Below are 22,890 nucleotides of genomic sequence, written 5' to 3' on the forward strand. Positions count from 1 at the left end.
TTTTGTGTTTTGATATCTAAAGCAGCCCAAATAAATATTCTGTGTAAAACTGTGCATGTGAGTGTATCACCTTAGGATGTGTAGCCCGTGACGGACTAACCGTGAGGCCTTCACTGTTGATATAAAAGTGAAGGCAGAAAGAAGGAAATGTGTTTAAATAGCCACTGTTTACTGAAGAGCCATACCAGCTGTTAATAGGTTTTCAAAATAGAGCTGGATAACTCCTTTTTAAACAAAATTCATTGGCTGCCCCAATTTAAAGTGTTGCTGCAGAAAGTTCAAATAACATAAGATCTCTCTTCCCTTCTCCTCGCATTCTCCCTGATGATTAAAAAAATATTAACTAAACAGTTTTACAACACAGCAGGATGGTGCCAACTCTGTCTGGCAATATAGAATTAAGATGCTGTGCTTCCAAGAGCAGAAAAAGGATCAGAAATGAATTCACCAAATCTGGGTTCCACAGCCAAAGCAAATAAATTTGACTCTGAAACCTTAAACTGGTATTTTTTAGGGAAGGGTCTTCTGGTGACTGACATTTTCTTTATGACACCTTTGAATAGCTTACAATGTTTGAAGATACCTTAAAAATATTTTCCAGAAAACCATGAAGAGTTATGCTGGATAGGAAATCCATATATTGATTCCCTCTAGACATCACCAGTTTAAAAATGTGACCACTTGTTAGATATTGTCAGTGAAACATCTTTAAAGCAAAAAATTCTTACTGTTTCTCTTCTGAGCCAAGACTATTGCAAGTCTCCGTAGAGCCTTATTAAAAACAGCTATATTTGTGAGCCAGAAAGCCTCAATGTTGTGTACATAAAATAAAATATGGAAATCAAGTGTACACTGCGATGAATATAATGTTACAACTTTACTCTGATTTTGAAACAACCTCACTATTCTTATTGAATGAGATTTGAAGAGTGGATCTCGTACGGTGTTAACATACAGATTTTCTCAAATATTTGAGAAAGAAGCCTTTTTCTTACGGAGCATCTTTTAATACCTCTTGGAACACCTGTCTTCCACACAGTGTGGTTTAGGAAATGCTACCTTATATTTTCAGGATAAGACCACTTAAAGAGTTAAGAATAGAAGCCAGTCTGCAAAGAGGAGTTTAATGAGGAGGATTAGTGAGAGAATTCATTGAAGCCTGTGGTCCCAGTGAACCACAGAGTAATTAGCTCCTGTCCAATACAGAGAGCCCTGATACTTAACAATACTTAAGCTGGTTCCTTAATTCTCTAAATGTCAGTTTTCTAATCTATAAAGTGGGGATAATAACCCTCATCTTACTTTTGTAAGAATAAATAACAGAATGCAGGTGAAAAGTTTCTTTAAAAAATTAAATGTTATTATTTGATCACACAGCACTGTTCTCAGATTCTAATAATCTTCTCTCCCAAACTCTTCCAATGTCTTTACTCCCGTATTTCAAACATTCTCGCCCTAATCCTAAATTGAACACCATGTAGTTAAACCATATAAAATTTCTGACATTCAACTGTTTCTGACCTAGAGAAACCATTAGTTTATATACTCTTGACATCATAAATTTTGTAACTGAAATTTTTGCTCCACTTTATTTTAAAATTAAAAACTAAATTAAAGATTTTACATTTTTTCTAGAGAACACTCACTGTGAGGTTATTCTTATGTGGTAAATATGCCATATGTTAATTTTTTTTTCTGAGAATCAGTGGCCCCCAATTATAAAAAGGTACTTGGCCCCAATGTATAATAACAGATATAGTACTTCTAAAAAATTATCGAGAAATTTTCACTTGTAGTAAAAATACAAATATTTAAGAACACCCAATTTCTACTTGGTATTTATGTTTGAAAATTATCCCAATCTTTATGACATATAATTTTTTATGTTGAACACATAAAATGTAGACAGATCTAATGGACTCAAGAGATAAGAATTTTTTCACGAAGGTGAAATTCTAGATAGAAACAGTCACAGCAATCTGCTATGCCACTTTGGTTTTTAAAAGTTTAATGTGAGGAATTCTTAAAGGAAATTTCTTATTTTCGATCCTTATTTGTCTACTGCAAACATTCCCGAAGAACCAGGGATATGAGAGCGTCCCTAGCACCCTAACAGGTACACACACCTCCAAGCGCGTGGCATGGCCGGCCAGCGGAAGAGCGGGCAGCCGAGTCAGAAGGCTGGATCCCAGGGTCAGCCCGGTCAGTCACTCACCAAGTGCCGCTGGGTACGTGGCAAAGACTCTCTGAGACTGAGACTCACTGGCTCTCTCAAGTCTTGGCCTGTTTTAAAATCCTGTGATTCTGTCTCACAGTTTAAGACAGCTGAGTGAATACTGAAGCGATACCCTGAAGGTACTACTTAGATTAATGATCATGCTTAAATGAGAAATTTTATTATCTTGCTACTCTACTTTGATAGAAAGCCAGCTGATAATATGTAAGCTCAGGGGGTTGAGATATTTTTCTACTGTGACTAGCTCTCAGGAGAAACTAAAATATATTTAAGCATTACATACCGGATTATGTCATCCCACTCGGTGAACACAGTTTGCTTTCTCTGGCTTTCAAAATTATAGAGCTGGTTTTATATCAGCCATTTCCAGCACTTCTCACTGAGGGCTGGGATTGCATGTCAGAGCAGGTAACCGTGGGCACCACCCCTGCTGGCATATAGCGAGGATCTACATTAAATGTACGTCTGGCCATCTTTTTCATGACACACAACCCAGTACGCTGGGTTCCTCTTTGGGGAACTTCCTCTGAGAGGAAAAACAGAACGCTCTACCTACAAACACCTACTCTATGTCGACTTAAAATGTCACAAAATTTAAAAATGCTTTTTCCTTCTAGACCTGCAAGTAAATTCTAAGAATTAAAAAAAAAAAATTACCAAAAGCATTTGAATTTTTAGGCTACAAGAAAATACTCCTCAATTAAACAATTAAATTCAACTAAAACAAATACCAATTAATTTTCTGGTTAGGACAATTCATTTAAAGCTTTGCTACACTTTTTTTCTGGGGCCCGAAGCCCTTCTTAATGTAAGTTTTATTTTATCCTTTACTTTTCTATATTTTCTTAATTTTCTCACATACTAGCATTACTTTCATAAACAGTAAAATGAAGAAATTTTTAAAACTGAGGAAAAATGAGGCTAGTAATTTATTAAAAAAATTATCACCAACTTTGATTTACACATCAGTCTCTGAAAACTTTTCAATAACTTATACAAAAACTCATATAAACTGAATTTGATGAAGCTTCAAAAATCTGAGGCCATGCCATTTGTTCCCTAGACTTTTGTTTCACAGCAGCCAGTCTGCGAAATCTAGCTAGTTTGCAAAAATCAAGTGGTATCTATGTACACCCAGTTACTGAGGCAGTATTTTTTAATGTGACAATGGTGATTAAAAAATCCATTGATGTTCTTTACCACGATTAATTCAAAAAGTGAAAATGAACATTTATTTATTCTCAGGAACAATCATCTTTAAATAATATTTAAATTTTAACAGTATAAACTATTAGTCTGTAAAGAAATCACATTATTATACAAGTTTTAGTTTCTTCTGGGATTACAAGGTGAGGCCTGTGTGTGTGTGTCTGTGTGGCTGGGCGTGGGGGAATGGCTTCTACTTTAGTCATTTGTGTTCTTACCTGATACCTTCTAGAAAGTACACTGCAGGCACTACTGCTACTCTTAGTCGCACTGTGATTAACAGAATATATTAAGAGCTCACCACAGTCGGGTTCAGAGTGCTATCTCCGACACCTATCATGATAGAATTCTATCCCGAGGCGTGTACTACTATTTAACTCATTTTACAGATGAGGTAACTGAGCCATCACGAGGTTAAGAAACTTCCTTAAGGCTACTTAGCTAGTAGCTGCAGAGCTGGGATCTGAATCCCGGCCATCTGGCTCTAGGATCAACAGTCTTAATTACCAGGCAATATAACCTCACACAATACCAACTACAATGAGGAAAAGGGCAGGATGAGATGACAAGCATCAGAATGACTCAGGACACTCCAGGTTGCCCAAGAACTCTAAAACAACGACTACAAATCATAGTCTGAAGTGATTTTCAGAATCATTTAGGAAAAATAATAAGCAGAAAGTAACTTAGCCTCTTTACATGTTCTTTAGCATGTGTATACAGAAGGTCAGGTATACAGAGGTGGGGAACAGTTGCAAAAAAATCTAATTCATAGCTTAACCTCAGGAAAATGAATCTCCTAGGTATGATACTCTCTTTTGATCTTCTGCATAGGACTGAGAATACATGAGAACACAGAAAAGAAAGAAGTCACCAATTTAAACCGGCATGCCAAAGACAGGACTGCTCTAACTGGCTGAGTGGGGAGGGGTGGATTCTAACTGTGTCCGCTCATGTGAGCGGCAGGACACTGAAGTTTCTGCTACCCTGGCCACTGTCCTCTCCACTCCAGCAGCTACTCGGTACAAAGCAGGGTTTGCACTCTTCCCCGCCCCGCCTCCACCTAATGTGGCTTTAATCACTCCTGTCTTCCATCACTTCAACTCAACCCCAAGGTGAAGAACTCACAATTCTTTCTACAATAATTGTATTCCTGAAGTGGATTGTGTTGTAAATCTGTACAAAATTATTTCAGAAGCCGTAAGCAGAAGATGGAACGGCGCCTCACCAAAAGCAGATTTTTCTTAGTTCACTGATTGATGCTGGAATTAAGTTTCCATGTAACCTACTGGTTGTCATTTTAATTCTCCAAATTGGGAACTGGCTATGTATCAATCAAGTTACAAGTATTCTACGTTAGATATCACATTTATACATATTAGGCAAGCAGTTCAGGTTCAGAATGACACGCTGCCAAGACTAAATCTCTATTTCATGAATATGAACAAATTGTTCATGGCCATCTTAGCCTACAAGGGAACTGTATATTGGAGGTAAGTCAGCTCAGCCTTTCTGTATGAAAATTTAGTCTCAGCCTATGGTTGCTATAGAGGCAGCCCACATGCCCCCTCGCTCTTAGGAGCCACAGCTCAAAGCCCAGGCAGCAGAAAGGTCATCTCAGGGAGTGAGCACCAGGGACCTCAGCATCAGCAGCACCTCCTTTTAGCAGCCGAGGGTACGTGGGAGCCAGGGCAGCTATTCACACTGTTAGCATATGCCGTCTGCACATCTATCCCACTTCAATGAGAATTTTTAACTTTAAAAGGTAGATTTCTGTATTGCAATATATACCAAGAAACTGCGTCTGCAGGATCCTACTACTCATGGTATGAAATGGAGTATGCGTATTCAGTCCTGCAGGCTGGGCACATTCTCAGAGCCCCAGGTAATGGAGCAGACCTTTCAGCATGGGTCGTTTCCGAGGAGTGATGAAAGCTCAGTGTCCCTCTGTGGTGAAGCTCTCTCTCATCTGCTCTTGGTTTTGCCCGTCTGCTCTGGCAGTGGCTAAGTGAACCTTCTAGATTATGGCTTATTTGTTCTCTATTTTCCAGATCTATTTAAACTAAGCATTTTAAAATTGCATTAGTAGTTTAAAAAATATTAGTTATGTGTTCATTAGGTAAAAATTCGCTTAAACTATATCTGAACCTAGATTCAAGTACATTTCTGACCATCTACTAAAATCTTAGATTATAAAAGCAGCAGTACCCGAGTAATAAGACTATCAGGTGAGACATGCAGGAATGAATACACACACACACAGACACACAATAATGTCATCAACCAAGATGATTCTCAAGTGATCTTTCCAGTCTTTTTAAAAATAAAAAACCTGAAGAATGAAGCAACTACCATTGCCACCACTTCCTTTTGAGGAAGCTTCACAGACCCCATGATTAGGAGATCCCCCCCCCCCATATTAGATACATTTTCCCACTTGTAATTTTATCCATCACTTTCACTTGCCATTTTAAGTTTATTTCTCAAAAATCTTGCTGCCCCTTGCTACCCTTTAATTACTTCTAGATTATTATAAACCCTGCCTTTTTTCTCTCTCCACTCCATTGCCTCAACCTATTAGTCATCATTTGGCTCTTATCACTGGACTTGATATTTTCAATCCTTTGTTATAAATTGGTTCTTTCAACTGCAGTTGGTTTTTAAATTCTTCCAGTCACCTCGTATTTTTCTAAACCTCATCTACCTTTCGGCTCATCACTTAAAATAGTCAGCTGGCATGTAGGAAAAACTAAAACAAGGGATATTGATTTCATTCTTTCTTTTCAATTGTGATAGTCTAGAAACACTCATGCAAAAGGAAATACTGCTTAATCAGCAATATGATGAATATAAATATGATAAATCCTATTCTTATATGACCAATTTTAAATATTAAAGTGAAAATAATCGTCACCATTACAAAAACCTTCCGAGACATACATAAATAGCTTCTGACACATTCTTACTGTCACACTGAGGATGCATACAATTAACAATAACTAATGAAAACCAAGAATGGTGAGAAAGCATTCCCTTTAACTAAAACACGGGAAAAAAGGAGATGATACAATTTAGAAGAAATCATGACTTCTATCAACAGATAATAGTAAAATCCAGCCTTAGGGGTAAAAAACATATACCATGCTATACTTACATATGTATGCATCTATAATGCTATACATGTATATTCTGCTTTAGTATGTTAAAGTAGGGTGAATATAAAAAAAAACAAATGGTAACTTCTACCATTCTTTAGTCACAAATCAAACCTCATTTTCTGAAAATTCCTTAAAATTTCCAAACCAATTCCTTAAAAGAGAGAAGAACTTGGAGAAAGTTATATTAACATAACCAAAGATTTTTTTTTTTTAAAAAGGGCCACAAGATGACTATCGAATTTAAAATACACACACACACACACACACACACACACTTTCTTTAGGCTGTTGAAATAAAAGTCTTTAATTCTCCATTAAGAAAAAAAAAAAAACAAACCTTGATTATAAGCTTTAAAACCATTTGAAGATGTGAAGGACTGTCTGCCTTTCAGTCTACTTCAAAGCCAGAAAGAAATCATTTCTTCTTCTTCCAACTCAAAGTATGTTTAGGAGCAGGACCTCTGATAGAAGTGGTGTTGCCAATCTAACCAATTTTAAAATACAAAGTGCTTCGAGCAATATTTGGATACATATAATTTGACAAAAAAAAAGTTTTATAAACCTAAGCTTTGGAAAATAGAAAATATAAGCCCCAACAAAAAAGCATAATTCGTAATTGCAAGAAAATAATATTTTGTAGAAAAAAATGGTCCTTCCAAAAAGAGACAAAAATGACTAACTTATTTCCCAAGAGAATTATGCCACTTTTATACAACAAAATTACAGTCACCACAAATTGCTTTCAACAATTCCACTGCTTCTTCATTTGACCACTTGAAAATCAAAATGCTTTCAGATTATAAATATAACTTTTTATAACTCTGTTATTACGTACTGTGAATGGGGAAAGGGGGCCAATCTTGTGGCCGTAGCGTCGAACGGCCTCTCTGATGTGGCAGGGCTGGATGGCATCGCTGTGGGCCTCAACGCCACAGGCCGCGGTGCTCTGCGACAGAAAAACACAGAAATTGTTACTAAATCAAAAACACACAACAGAACTACAGTGTATAAAATACGAAAATAAACTTTTATAAAATGGATGGTTTTTTCCCTTAGGATGCACATCACTGCTGCTATATACTACATCCAAAAAAAAAATTCCATTAACAAATCAAAGATGACTTTTATATGACCCCTTCCGAGAAGACCAACCAAATGCAATTTTTATGCCCACAATATTTCACCTAGGCCTACAGGTCATGGTACCGGAGAACACAGCTACTTGCGTGCTGATGAGAAGTGTCATGGGGGCTTGCTGACAGAACCGCAGGAAGCTGTTTTTCCAAAAAAATTAAAACATTCATAAATGTTTCTTGGGAGCTTGTTGGATGTATTTCTGAAATAACTTGAGGGTCATCAATTTTAAAATGAAAAATGTGAAACTGCTATATATTTATTTATAATCCTGGGGACTGTCATAAGAGATCAAAAACTTTCCATTTTTATCTGCCTCCTCTGTAAAAGACAGCTTTGAAAGTACAAAAAGGTACAAGAAAGGGAAAGATTATTTGCAATGGAATATGGATGTTAACTCAAGAAATGTATGTAACATGATTAAAACAAATAAAATAGGGGCATTACAGTCTCATGATTTAGTTAGTTGCAGGTTCTGGCTTCCCAGACACCCGAGCCCAGATCCCAGCTGTGTCAGTTACCAGTTCTGTCAAGTTACATAGTATCTCTGCACTTTAGTTTCCTCATCTGTAAAACTGGGATCATAATTACAATTCCTTCATAGGGTTATTGGGAAAATTAAATGAGTCGATGTGTAAACCACTTAAAACAGTGCCTGACACATGTTAGCTATTAATAGCATTAGTTTACTATTTAAATTAAAAATGGAACTTCCAAGCTTCCCAAAATGAATGATAAGCTAATTTACTTAAAAGTGCGGTGGACGCTGGATGCCAGGTCATCAACATTAAAAACTCAAGAGAAAGAAACTTTACTATACTTTAACAGCGGTCTAGAAGTATCACTGTCAGAATTCCTTACAGGGGTGTAACTCTACAACCTCTATGGAGAGCAATTTGGCAAATCTTATCAAAGAAAAAACACAACCATTTTTTGACCCAGCAATTTCATCTCTAAGAATTCATCCTACAGATACATTACACAGGTACGAAACAAACAAATATAGATAGATCGATATACACCACTGCACTATTGGGATTGATGAACTTCATCAATGAGGGAATAGAGAAATAAATTACTATATATTCATTCAATGCAACAGAAAGTACAGCAACCACTTAAAAGAATGAGGCAGTTCCGTACATATTCCCACAGAGCTATCTCTAAGATACACTGTTTGAAAAAATACTAGGTGTCCACCTGGATAACTATGTTACCACCTGTTAAAAGAAAAAGGGCTGAACATTATATGCTCATTTAAATATAGAATGTTTCTGCATGTGTACACCAAAAACCAGTAACAGTGCTTATCTCTTGGAGTAGAGATGGGTGTCTGGAGGACACGGTTTAGAGGAGACATTTTTCACTGTGTATCCTTCTGTACCTTTTTGTGCTCTGTACATGCTTTTCCTACTATAATCTAGTAAAATAATTTAAAAATTCCTACAAAGAGAATCAGCTAATTAAGCTGAACCCTAAATAAAACAAATTATAAAACAAAACAGATCTTGATTATTTTTATTATTTTAACAAGATTTCAAGTAAGCCAAATAGGAATTTACTATAGAGTCTCTTTCTTAATTTCATTCCAACAATACCCTAAATAACATATCTGCTATGCCCATAATCACAAGGATTAAGTTATCTTAACCCCTCACTTTGGCACTCATATAAAACTGCACAGGGCTGTGTGTGTGTGCATGTGTGCATATGTTTTAACAGTGTTCTCTTGATTCTCATTCCAAATACTTTGTTTCAGTTGGAATATATTAGAATATATGCAATTACCAGGTACCTGGTAAGGGTAAACACTCTTTGGTGAGTCTGCTCGCCTCCAAGATCTGAATGTGGCTAATGCAGATTCATCTGCTGCTGGGTTTAACAGATGCTTGTGAAGGAAGTTGGGGGGTTCTATCCATTTGTGGAAACGAATGCAAATAATTAGCTGTATTTGGATTCCAAAGTAAGTTTTCCAGTGGAATTCAAGTGGAAACACAAAAGGGAGACATCAAGAGGTCAAACAGCCTGCACACTAAGTGGGTGGGAAGTCCTACCAGAGCATTCCTCTGTGGAATCTCCTTTCTCCCTGCAAGTTGGATTTATTTTTCATTTCTTTTTCTCCATGGCCAATGGAGAGTCTATGCTTCCTCTATTTCCCCAGATAAATATGGTTTTGGTATAGAGCATTTTGGTCAAAATGTCTTAGAACCTCTGGCATGGAAATCAAACAGGACTTGAGCACGCTGAAGCAGGAAGCCTGTTAGAAACTACTTGGGGTTGGTATTTGTAAGATGTGGTGGCAAGTAAGGCAGCCTGTCTGACTCATGTTATCTTTGCTAAAAATATGGTGTTGAGATACTATATAAAAATAAAAACATTCAATTCTGAGAAAATGTTAATTTTATGAATTTCAGGTTTATCGGCTGTAAGTAAGCAACTGCAAACAGTATAAGTTACCATGTGCATGTCTACACTTTCTTGATTTGCCCACTGAGTTCTTTGGAAAGGAATCTTTAAACCTAAAATGTTGTATTCACATAGAATACTACTCGGACACAAAGAAGAATGAAATAATGCCATTTGCAGCAAAATGGATGGGCCTAGAAATGATTACACTAAGTGAACCAGGACAGAGAAAGACAAGTAAAACGTGAAATCACTTTATAATCTAAAAAATGATACAAATGAACTTACCTAAAAAACAGAAGGAGACTCACATAGAAAACAAACTTTATGATTACCAAAGGGGTAATGATGGCGGGTAGGGGTAAGCTAGGATTTTGGGATTAACTGATATACACCACTGCATATAAAATAGATAAACAACAGGGAACTACTCTATAGCACAGGGAACTATATTCAGTATCTTCTAATAGCCTATAATGGTAAAAAATCTGGAAAAGAATACATATACGTGTGTATGTATAACTGAATCACTTTGCTATACACCTGAAACATTGTAAAATCATTGTAAAATATTTTAAGAAAAAGACTTTTTAAAATATTGTATTCACAGTATTGTTTCCACCTCAATAAATATCTTCTTCTCATTTCTGTAAACATCCAATCCCTTACCAAGGTACCAGTAATCTGTTTAAATTTGAAATCCATATTAAGTTTAGAGTTTTTAATTCATCAGTGACTTCATAATTTTTGTAATATTCTTCAAAATTGTTACAGAAGGATTAGCATTAAATTTATATATCTGCTACTTACTATAAAATATTGTTATAAATACATATGAAGAATGTTACATTTATGTATCAATTCTGCTTTGTCATTCTGATTGTGCCTACATTTTAGAATAGTCTTTAAACTTTCAAAAATGAAATCCACATGTTTGACAAAATACTGAGTCCTGCTGTCCACAAGTGTATCTGTTGAAATCTCTGCAGGACTAAACTCTGTTTCCTTAAGTAAAGCACAGGGGGCTTCACGTGTCAGGTATTCTTTCTCTTGGCTCCATTCATACTCCATTCTTGTGATTCTTCCATTTCATTTTTATGTATGTCTTTTCATCCTGAAAAAGCTTGCTACTGGGTGCTGGAAGGTGAAGTATCATATAGAGTCCTGCGTACTTCCTGGATTTGAGTACCGTTCCTCTGCTTGTTTGCTGGCTTGCATGGAATAAAATCCTCCAACAGCTTTAGACTCTCAACTGTGGTACAAGGAAATTATACTGAAACTTCTATTGCCCCAGGATCTCTTACAAATGTCTATACCTGTCCTGACTCTTTTCTTCCCAACTTAAAAGTTGCTGGGAAGAAACAACTTTTAAAGAAACTTTTTTTTCTGAGCCTTCCCCTTGCCTGGTAATGCAATATTTAAGAAGGACGTGAAATCTCAGATAATTGCCTCTTTATTTGTTCCACATCCATAACGGTGGGCTAGATCTTCTGTTAAACTTGATACATTAGATTTTACATAGGAGTAATACATATCTCATGTGAGAGCAAGTAAAAGGTTAGTAGCACTATTACTAGCTTCTGTCACTCAGACTACATGATTGATGTATAATCTGAGTGGCCAAGCAAGTGTCTTCTTTCTCCTTACTCGTGTACAAATCTCTCTCTCAGAGCTTTGTGTTTATAGAGGATTTCTTTTCAGATGAAGGTGGGCCATTCTGTGGCCAAAAGCTATAGTATTATATAGTTCAATTTCCATTTCAAAGTTCAATTGAGATGCTGATTATTAAATTTGTAGTTCTATGTAACTATGAAGTTTTTTTCTGTATAAACTTTACACAAATCTTTGACTAAATTCTAAACCATTCCTATGTGGTACCAAATCCAAGAAACCCAGGTTAAAGGTACATGAAGTGAAGAAAGAGTTTAGTTGCTGCCACTGAAGAGGAGTCTGAGTCTGAACTTTAGAGTTTAGTCTAGAAAAGTAAACTGCTTGTTTAACACATATACACACACCACCACCATGACCACCACCACCACCACCAACAACTGTCTTCACAGGAATGTAACAATCTGAAATCTTTACAATGTATTACTCACAATGTCCAAGATATAATTCAAAATTATTAGACATACAACAACACAAGAAAGTATGACTTATACTCAAGGAAGACTAAACTAATCCAGATACTTTGCATACAAGGATTTTAAAGCAGCTATTATAAAATAAAATAAACCTGTAATAAATGATAAAAATAACAGTAGATAAGAAGAAATTATAAACAGAAATGAAAATTATAAAACTATAAAATAAAATATCAGAAATAAGACATTACTGGATGGTGTTAAGACTGAAGCTGACAGAAGAAAGAGTTTAGAACATAAAGAAAGATTAATAGAAATTATTGAACCTGAAGAACAGAGAAAAGATTGAAACAAATTAAACAGAGCTTCAGGCACACATGGAAAATATCAAAGTAACTGACAAATATGTACCTGGAGTCTCAGAAGGGGAGAAGAGAGAGCATGAGGCAGAAAAAATATCTTAAGAAATAACTGCTGAAAGTTTTCTCTAATTTTAAAATATTCAATATTCAAGAAACTCAGTGAACCCTAAGCAGAATAAATTTTAAAAAAATCATATCTATGGATATCATGACCAAACTGCTGAAAACCAAAAATAAAGATACAATTTTGAAAGCATCCGGAGAAAAATAACACATTACATACACAGAAACAAAAGTACAAGATCTACTGACATATGATTAAGAACAATAGATGCCAGAAAACAGTGGAATGATACAATTAAAGTACTGAAAATAAAACTGCCAATCCAGAATTCTATATCCAGTGAAAATATCTTCCATGAATGAAGGAAAAGTAAAGATTTTTTTAGAAAAATGAAGGTTAAGAGAAACCATCACCAATCACAATGCACTGTAACAAATGCTACATAAAATTCAGTAGAACAAAAAGGAAAATGACACCAGAAGGAAAGTCTGATCATCAAAAGGAAATAGTGGAACAGTGAAAATGGTAAATGTTAAAATTATTTGATTATTTAAAGCAGAAATGGTATTATGGTTCATAACATATGTTGATGTAAGATGTAAGACAACTATGGTATAAAGAACAAGCATAAACCAGATGGAGCTACATAAATATAGAAGTCTTACTTTTTGTGTGTGAGTACAATAGTACAATAACAACTCCAAGCACACTGAAAATTTACAGATCTATACTGTAATTAGCATAACCACTGAAAAAGTGATGCAAAGAGATATCACTAAGAAATCAGCAGATACATTAAAATGAATTTCTAAAGGAGTGTATACTTAACCCAAAAGAAGACAGGAAAGAAAACAGGAAAAAAATTAGAGAGGACAAACAGCAAAATAGTTGTACTATAGCCAAACCATGTCAATAAATCCATTAAATATCACAGAATTAAAGACTAAAATTAAAAGATACAGTAAGAGAGGAAAAGAAGTGAGAGCCAATAATTTTTTGTTTGTAAGAGATATACATTAAATATTAAAGATAGCAGAAATATTGAAAGGAAATGGCTAAAAAACATATTTCATGTAAACAGCATAAGAAGTCTGGAACAGCTATATTAATCAAATAAGAGATTTCAGGATGGACAGTGCCAGTGGTAAAAAGAGAGATTTCATAAAGGCAAGAAAATGAAGAGATACGTCATGTTCATGGATTGTAAGAGTTGGTATTGTGATAGCATTCATACCCTCAAACTGACGTCAGTGTTCAATCCAATCCCTTTCAAAATACCACTAGGCTTTCCCTTTTTCTCTTTCTGTATCTCTCTCCCCCTTTTTTGGTAGAAACTAAATTTTAATTCTAAAATTTACATAGAAATGCAAAGGACACAATGTATCCATATTAAGCCTGAAAAATAAAGTTTGAGGACTTACACCACCTGACTTTAAGACCTACTATAAAGCTACAGCAATCAAGACAGATGACAATGACAACAGAACTGACAAATAAGTCAATAAAACAAAACTGAAATCCTAGAAATAAACTGACGTAAATATAGATCACTTGATTTTCAATGAAGCCACCAAACCAATCCAATGAGAGAAAAGAATCTTCAACAAAGGGTTCTGCAGTAACTAGATAACCATGTGTAAAAGAGTGAACTTGCCCGTAACTCATACATTACACAAAAATTAATCTGACTTGATTAATGGAACTTAACATAAAAGCTAAAGCTAAAAAGCTTCCAGAAGAAAACACAGGAGAATATCATTATGCCTTGGGAGTAGCCAAAGGTTTCCCAGACAGGACACAGAAAGCAATAAACAAAAGGAAAAATCGGATAAATAAGACTTCATTAGAAGTCCAAAACTTCCGCTCATCAAAATACACCATTAACACAATGAATAGGTAAAGCCACAAACTGAGGGAAAACATGTGAAAAACAGATATTTGACATAGGATTGTTACACAGGATATAAAAAGAACTGCTACAAACTGGTAATAAGACAGCCCTTCCTCAAAAATACTGCAAAAAATATTTGAAGAGACTCCTCCCTAAAGAAGATACATGAATGGCCAATCAGCACCCGAAAAAATGCTGTGTTACCAGTCATCAGGGAAACAGAAACTCAAGCTGTGGTGAATTATTATTAAATATCCATTAGAACGGTTCAAAGTAAAACCACCACCACCCCTAAACGCTGATGAGCATGTGAATTTCATATTGCTGGTGGGAAGTATAAAACGATACAACTATTTTGGAGAAAATTCTTGCAGTTTCTTTAAAAACTGAACATATAACTAAGCTATGACCCAGTCATCTCATTCCTAGCTATTCACCTAAGAGAAATGAAAGCATTTGTCCATAAAGATCTGTGTAATAGTGCTCAGAACAGGTTTATTTGTAATATCTCAAAACCTGGAAACAGCCTAGCTGTTCACCAAAAGAAGGAATAAATGGATAAACTCATCAAGCAACTTACTCACCGATAAAGAAGAATAAATTACACTTACACTGAAAAACGTAAATTTCAAAAAACATCCTGAGTGAAAGAAACTTCACACAAAGGAGTATACATATTACATTCTCTTTATATAAAGTTCTAGAACAGGAAAAACTAGTCTATGATGGAAAACTCAGAACAGTGGTTGCCTTTCTGAAGACAGTGGCAGGACTGATTGCAGGCGGCATGAAGGAACTTTCTGATCTGATGGGGATTTTTTTTAATCTTGAGAAGAGATTAGAAAACAACATTTATACATTTGTCAATATTCCTGAGAGTGGTCCACTGTGTATAAATTTTACCTTAAAAGAAGAAAAGAATCATAGATAAATTATACACAATGAAGCGTTTAGCATGAAATGTACTGATGTCTGCAGCTTACTTTTCAATGTATTAAAAAAAAACCCAGATAAACTGATGGATGAATAAAAGAACAATCAGATGCATATCTATATAGTAAATGTAAATAGAGTAAATATATAGTTAATGTGGTAAATATAGTAAAATGTTAACTGTGGAACCTATGTGGCAGATATATGGCATGACCTCCACAATTCTTTTAACTTTTCTATATGTTTGAAAATTTTTATAATAAAATATTAGAGAAAAACAGAGCACATTTTCCATACCTGTGAAAATGACAAGGCCTCTCCACTCTGTACCAAAAAAAAAAAAAAAAAAAAAAAAGGAAGGAAGGGAAAAATATCACTGACCTTTTTCCTTTTCCTTTGCTTGGTCTTAGCTGAGTCTTGCCCGGCACCCCCGTTCCCTAGGGACGCTGACATGGTTTTCCCCGAGTGCTGTGACCCAGATGACGGAGCTGTTGGTGTGGGAGGAGGTGTGTTCTCAGGAGAGTCTGGGGAGGACTTCATGCAAGACCCCTGTCCAAAGAGATGCGGCTTTGAAATATAGTGACCAGAACTTCCAGTGACATTCGATTTTGCTTACTATCTCATGAACTCAACATTTGAAGGTTACAAATATAAAAACACTATTATTATCCTATCCACAGAAATGATACGTCCATCTTGCCCCTAGGGGTCTAAATATATTAATTTTCAATCTGTCTAATCACTTAGATAAAATAAGGATTCCTCAGATACAGCTTCCAAAATTTCTGATCTTGTCAGATACAGATATTTTCACTGACAAATTTTGTCAGCACTGCAAACTTACTCAAAAGGAAGCTCTGAACTTTCCCCTCAAACAGGATGCCTTTCCAGATATTATTTGTCAATGGTGACCAGCCTCCTAGTAACTCAGGCTCAGTGCTTTGGGGTCAATGTAGATGGATCTGTAGCTCCTCCAACCCCTAGTTCCCTCCTTCCTTCAGAATATCCCTCACATCTGTCTGGTTTCTTTGGCTATGACTGCAAGTCTGTTCTCTCTTCCATGTGGAAGCACTTCAAATATTTGAAGACTGTTTTATTTCACGGCCTCCTTTCTTATCTATGAGTCAAACACTTTAAGTTCTTTCCACCACTACTATGAGACATGCTTTCAGGGTCCTTCACTCCTGATTACTCTCCTTTAGACATCCTCCATGTGTCAATGTCCATCCCACAGGATGGTGCCTAAACACTGAAACAAAACCAAAAAAGTTTCCTTTTCAGTAACATCACAATATTGGCTCCTAAGAAATTTAACAGCAAATACAAGTCTCTGAGTCTTTTTCACATACAGTATCGTTAATCCACCTCTTCCGCATCCTATCAGCTGCACTAACCCTACCACCTACTGGCCTACAATTCTGTCACACATTTAAAAAATTATGCTAAATTTTGTAAAATGTTTTGCTGAAATTCAGATATTGGTTTCAAGAGTATTCCTTTGATCTGCTTGCCTAGAAACATCAAATAAGGAGGAATAAAACGAATGTGGCATGAGCTGTTCTTAGGAAAAATAAGGTAACTCCCAGAGCTCACTGCTTCTGTTGCATAAACCGTATGTTAGGAAAAAATATGGAAAATTAACTTAAATTAATATTGAACTCGATAATCTGAGAAACCTAAGCTTAACCTTAATCAGCTCAGTTCCATATATGGTTACTGTTCAAGGATGACAATCATTAAAACAGAATGCGCTGTGAATTAACTCCATGCCTTGAGTTTCCAATTCTAATCTATGGTACATAGCACCTCCATTTGGACCTTCTTAAAATACCCTTTTGAACTCATCACCTGTTAGCCAAGAAACTTTCAACTCTTCCTTAATAACTCTAGGTGTCTAAGGCCTTTATTTTCTAACCACATTTCCTACTGTTCCTTCTCAATGATTCCTCTGCTTGAATATTTTCATCAGTTTTTTTTTTTCCCTGTACAGGTACACTCAGGCTGCCTCTGAGGCCTGGAGTGTTTCCCGCACTTCTGCCATCTCACTGACGTCCTAGTGCCTCCCTTCAGCACCCAGTTTCCTCCCTGAGGTCTTCTTTGTGATTAGGGAGTTGTTTTTATCTCTGAACTTTCTGTCGATGCCATTCATTTGGAAACTAGTATATGCAATCTTGAATTGTCTGTTGGTTTGCTTGTTCATTTATTTCCTTGTTTGTTTTACAGAATATTCTATCTCCTGGAACACAGATTTTATCAGTCTCCAGAGTCCCCATTGGTACTTGATTCGGTAAAGTCCTTAAAAGCAGGCTCTTGATATTATTGGTTGCTGATTTGCAATGTGGATAAGTAAGATTCCCACTTTCGAGTGGCGATTCCTTTTGTGTTGTGGCAGGTAACAAAGGGCAGGAGGACTTCCAGTCCCTCCGAATATCCATTCTGACCTCCATGTACATTGGAGGAGGGGGATGTCCGGTAGGCCAGGGAAAATGTCAGGCTTGTAGTAACACACTAAGCCAGGATGCTACGTATGGGAGCTCATGCCCCCACCTCCCAGAGAGCCCAGGAAATTCAGCACACATAGGGCATTTTTTGTAACTGCTGGGGAGCTGGGAACAGCTGCTGTGGTGGCTGAGCAGTTGCCCAGGGCAGTGTGGCCACCCTGGAGAGCCAAAAAGTGGGGGGAAATAGTTTTCCTAGCCATGCAAGCAATCCCTTGAATTCTAAGGGAAAACTAGGCTTGTTATGTTCACTGTAAATTTCTTCAATTAGAAATGTTACAACAAATTTGTCTGATGTTAATGAAAAGCATACTTAGAGTCACAGAGTGAACATGTACCAAAGACAGTTTAAAGAGTGTTCTTTGACATCATAATTTGGGTTTGTAACATAAAGAAAACAAATAGTGTTTAATCAACTGGGTAAGCTTTAGGGACTTTTAATGTAAGTTCACTGATAATGATGTATGACCTTTGCCAAGAAAAAAATGGATTTTTAATGGGCACAAACATTTTAATTCCAACTTCAATTCTAAGCCAATTCTGGTTCTACAAGGGGCATAAGAAAAGTCAAACTTTTGGCTTGTAGTAAGATATGGCCATATATCTTTACATACTTTCTAAGTATCCTAGAGCAGAGATACTTAAATTTGGGGCTCTTAGGATTCATAGATCCCTTACCACAGAATGGTTTCAGAGGGTCTCTGAACACTCTGAAATTATATACAAAATTTGCTAACGTATTTATGGAGAAAGGGTTTACAGTTTTCATCAGATTCTCAAAGGGGCTTAGTCATTTTCAGGTTATGTTTCATCCGACTTGATCCAGAGCTCACTTCATTATTCATGTGGATATTAACCTAACCTCCTTGCTGCCTTCTCTATGGTTACTAGATTGAATTATATGAAACTGATGTTTCTGCTAGTGAAAAAAAAGGTCAAATATTGGCAAATTCATTCAATAGAGGATTTTACATTTCTGGGTTTTAGGCACATGTTGCTTACAGAGAGTATTTTTTTATACCAAAAATGGCACACGGTTATCACACAAAGCCTTAAGTTGGCAAGAAGACTTTTTGGTCCCCATCGGTGGGGATCCCAGCAACATACACTGAGTCAGAAAGGATGTTACCTTCACATGACAGGGCCAACTGGAACATGGAGGGTAAATGGAGCCACGCCTCCTTAAGGCATGTTCAGAGATGGATCAATAACTAGAGAGTAAAATTAGCAATAAATGCCAGAAATTATTACTACCTGAATAATAATAATCATCTTTTCTTTGAAGCAAAAAGAAATAAATAACTTTTTTCAATGTTATCCTATTACCTAAGCCAGTTGTTCATCTCCCAAGGAAATGAGAGAGGCTCTTTCCCTGAAGGGCCAGAAGGGCTAAATAAGGCAAGGAGAAGGTGAAGACATCACCACACTAAGTGTGTACCTGTTAGGGCCTGGTACATAGTAGATATTTGTTTGAATGCTGAATGTATCAAGATTCTTTGACTGAAAGCTATACATTTCTATATCATCTTTCTCTTAGAACTACTAATGTAAATATGAGACATGAGAAAAAAAAAAAATCAATGGATGTGTCAAAGACAGATTTTTTTAATACTTACCTCAGCAGAGTTGTGATACTGAATGAAGGTTGCAGAAATGGCATGGCTGAAGGGGTCTCCTGCCTTGGTCACCATGTCCTGCCTCACGAGAAGTGCCAGATCCACCAACTAGAAGATCAGAGAAATGGAAACAAAGTCACAAGCTGGAAATGATCAGCAGTGTCACTGAAATGGCTGAACTAAAAGTAATATACCCCAAGTGTTACTGATAGTCCTGCCTGCCTACAAGCATGTGCTGTGGGCATGAGCATGTGCTTTACTGGCTGGTAAGTGGACCTACCCGTGACAGAAATGATAGATTCTGACCTTCTAGGGAATGGTTTTCAAAGTTTATAGTCAGTAGGGAGCATTTAAAATACAGATTTCTGGGTTCCAAGCTCCTAGATTCTAATTCAGTGGGTCTGCTTCTTGAGTGTAGCCTAGAAACTTACATTTTAAACAAGAACCAAGGAGATGCTGGTGCGTGTAGCTTAAGAACCATGCTTTGAGAGACTGTTGGAGGGCAGTGATTCCAGACTCGGATCCTGGGAAGCACTCAGCAGATTTTATGAAAGATATTTTTCAAAGCTCAAAAATAATCTCTAAATGAGAGCTGTGTATTTCAAATTCAATGTGGAGGAAAAGTTGGCAAGGGGCCCATTTCTGGTTTGGCTAAAGTTGCAAGAGAGAGTCCTTTTCACCCTAACACACATCAGAGCTGAGGATGCGAATAAACATAATTGAAGTAAATTTCAGAAAAGGATGAGATTATCACAGGAGAAGACTCATGGCTGTTCTCACTCCTGGCAGAGCATCAGACAGAGAAGGACTGACCGTGGAAAGGGACAAGGAGACAGCAGCTGTGTATGGCCTGACACGACAGACTCAAATTCTTACCTGTGCCACCGTCTCGTACGCTAAATATGCTAAAATCTCCATTGCGACAACATTGGGCTTTATCTCCATACTGCTGCAGTCCAACCAGTCTCGAAATTTGGAGGCTTTTTTGGCTAGCCGTTAAAAAAGAGTAGAGGAAATACAGTTTTAGGAGTGTTTTACTACTGCATGTTACTAACACAAAAGGAAAAATACATCTTTTGAAAATTGCATATGAAAATCAGTGCATACAAAAAAATGCAATGTTTTTGAAGTTTTATTACTGCCTTGATGTTCTAGGACCAAGAAATGCCTGATACATCCGCATCCTGTATTTAGTACCTATGCCGTGGAGCACAGCATAGCCAACCACTTAATGTTTAGCACTTTTCACACTGTGTTAAAATAAGTTATCACTGGCCACAGGTTATGTTATAGCAATAGTCAGAAGAATTATTTGCTTGATGGAACTTTAATTTATTCTCGTGGAAAGAAAATTCTGCAAGAAAGAACCTGTGATGAATAAAGGAACGTACAGAAACTGTATTTCTAATCACTTTCAAAATGTATTGAGTACTAGAACTGGCTCAAGGTTGTGAATTTAGAATTAAATAGAATAAACTGGTATCTGGGCTAAGCTAAGCCTGTGGCTACATTTTCCTGATTACAAAGATATACAAATTCTTAAGCCCGACTATCAAAATCATCCAGACTGATTCCAACCTGCCTTTATATTCTTCCCCGTGAAAACGTCACCCAGCCTTAAGTATAATCCTCTCTGTGTTCACCCCTGCTCCTTTCCCTCCCCATCACCCTGCTTCATTCATATGAACCCTGCCCAGACAAGCCAAAGGTGTACTTCCCCACTCTAGCCATTTACTGAACACTTACATCATCAGAGATCTTTCATGTCTGCTTATAATCTCTCAAGCCACATTAGAAGTTTTTTGTGAGCCAATACCATGTGTCACATCTTTCTGCATACCTAACAGTACTAAGCACACATGGAATCTTCCATTCAGTTGCCACAGTGCTAAGCGGAGTCTGACTCGACATAGGGCCTTCATTAGATATTACTAAATTTAACTAGTAACATAGAGGGAAAAGATTGATAGAGAAGATTTTATCACATCTATAACATAATAATCTTAAAAAAAATCCACTGATTATTCTTTTGATTAATCGGGTCCCACTGGTCTACAAAATACTATGATGTTTTGATCCTTATAGATACAGACTTCATGAATTCCACATACAGAAGAGTTTTCTTTGAAATAAATCACTGAAGACATTAAGTCCTGCTATCGAAGTACTTATCCGAAGCTGTCAACTGTGGCAGAATTATGATAATCCCCCTTAAAGTTATCTCCCTAAAGGAACCAATCTTCCAAATTCTCTCTGACATGCAACATTCCATCCACCCAGTACGCTGCAAGGGCTCACAGACACTTGCTTAACATCTGTGGAATACTCTGAAGTCACAGGTAACAGGCAGCAATTTGGCGAGATCAATAAAATGTAACTTATTCACGTCTCCCTTTGACAGGTAACAACACGGAAACAGACATTTTGTGATTATGCTCTAAACATGTTACTTGTAAAGTGAGGGAAAGGACAGTTCTTAGTATTCTGTCCGATCCGTCCACCTAAGCAACAGAATTGGTAGCGTCTTCCGTAGATTTTTAGCTGAGAAGGCAGAGGTGAGGGCCATGTGTCCACCATGGCATCCCAGCACCCAAAACAGTGCCTGGCATTAGCAGACTGACAACAAACAGTTCTAGAAGAAATGAATGAGTGAATGAATGAACTAATGAACAAACAAACAAAAGATATTTCTTTAATAAAAGAGTAGGGTCCAAACTTTTCTATACATCAAAGAAGATGAATAGAGGTCCCATCAAACCACTTGGGTGACTGCTATTCCTGCCACAGGTGAAGATCTGCTGAGCTAACCCCCTCCCTGTCACCTGCTTCAGAGATGGACCTTCCAGGATAACGCTGGTTCCACCAAAAGAGGCTCAGATACCCTTAGTCATGGCAGCCTGTTTCATCAAGAGGTGAGGGGTAATCAAACTGAATGAGTTACTTTTCCTTCCGCCCATGTCTCAGGAGAAAGGGTAATCCTGGGAATTGATCAACAATTTAAATAGAACCTTGACCAAAGGTCAAAAGTTCTAGGAGTCTCAGTTTTCTGACACTACCGGGGTTTTTAGCCCACGCTGGAAATAAAACAAATTTATGTAATAATTTCACATGGAAATTTAAGGTTAGTTGAATCTCATATACTTTCTTTCTCACCAGTGATCACTGGCAAAATTCAAATTTCTCTCAATATTCCATGCTGTCATCCCTGCACACTAGTTCATTATTTCTACCACACCCCTTCTCACCAGCCTTTCCGTTCCTGATCCTTCCCTCAGGGCCCTCTGTGATGACCATTCCACTCC

General features: G+C 36.8%; 1 protein-coding gene across 6 annotated transcripts in view; it reads right to left on the bottom strand.

Annotated features, from left to right (window-relative positions):
* SUPT3H (SPT3 homolog, SAGA and STAGA complex component) overlaps window positions 1–22,890 on the bottom strand; it is a 385,861-nt gene that overhangs the window by 62,869 nt on the left and 300,102 nt on the right. For all 6 annotated transcript variants that reach the window (XM_031434604.2, XM_031434603.2, XM_031434607.2 and 3 more), the window contains 4 exons: window positions 20,465–20,577; window positions 19,589–19,696; window positions 15,856–16,023; window positions 7,436–7,546 (listed from right to left, as the gene is read on the bottom strand). In XM_031434604.2, the coding sequence (XP_031290464.1) occupies window positions 7,436–7,546; window positions 15,856–16,023; window positions 19,589–19,696; window positions 20,465–20,577 (500 nt within the window). The remainder of the gene's footprint in view (window positions 1–7,435; window positions 7,547–15,855; window positions 16,024–19,588; window positions 19,697–20,464; window positions 20,578–22,890) is intronic.

Source organism: Camelus dromedarius, chromosome 19 (genome assembly GCF_036321535.1).
Source record: "Camelus dromedarius isolate mCamDro1 chromosome 19, mCamDro1.pat, whole genome shotgun sequence".
Lineage (NCBI taxonomy): Eukaryota > Metazoa > Chordata > Mammalia > Artiodactyla > Camelidae > Camelus > Camelus dromedarius.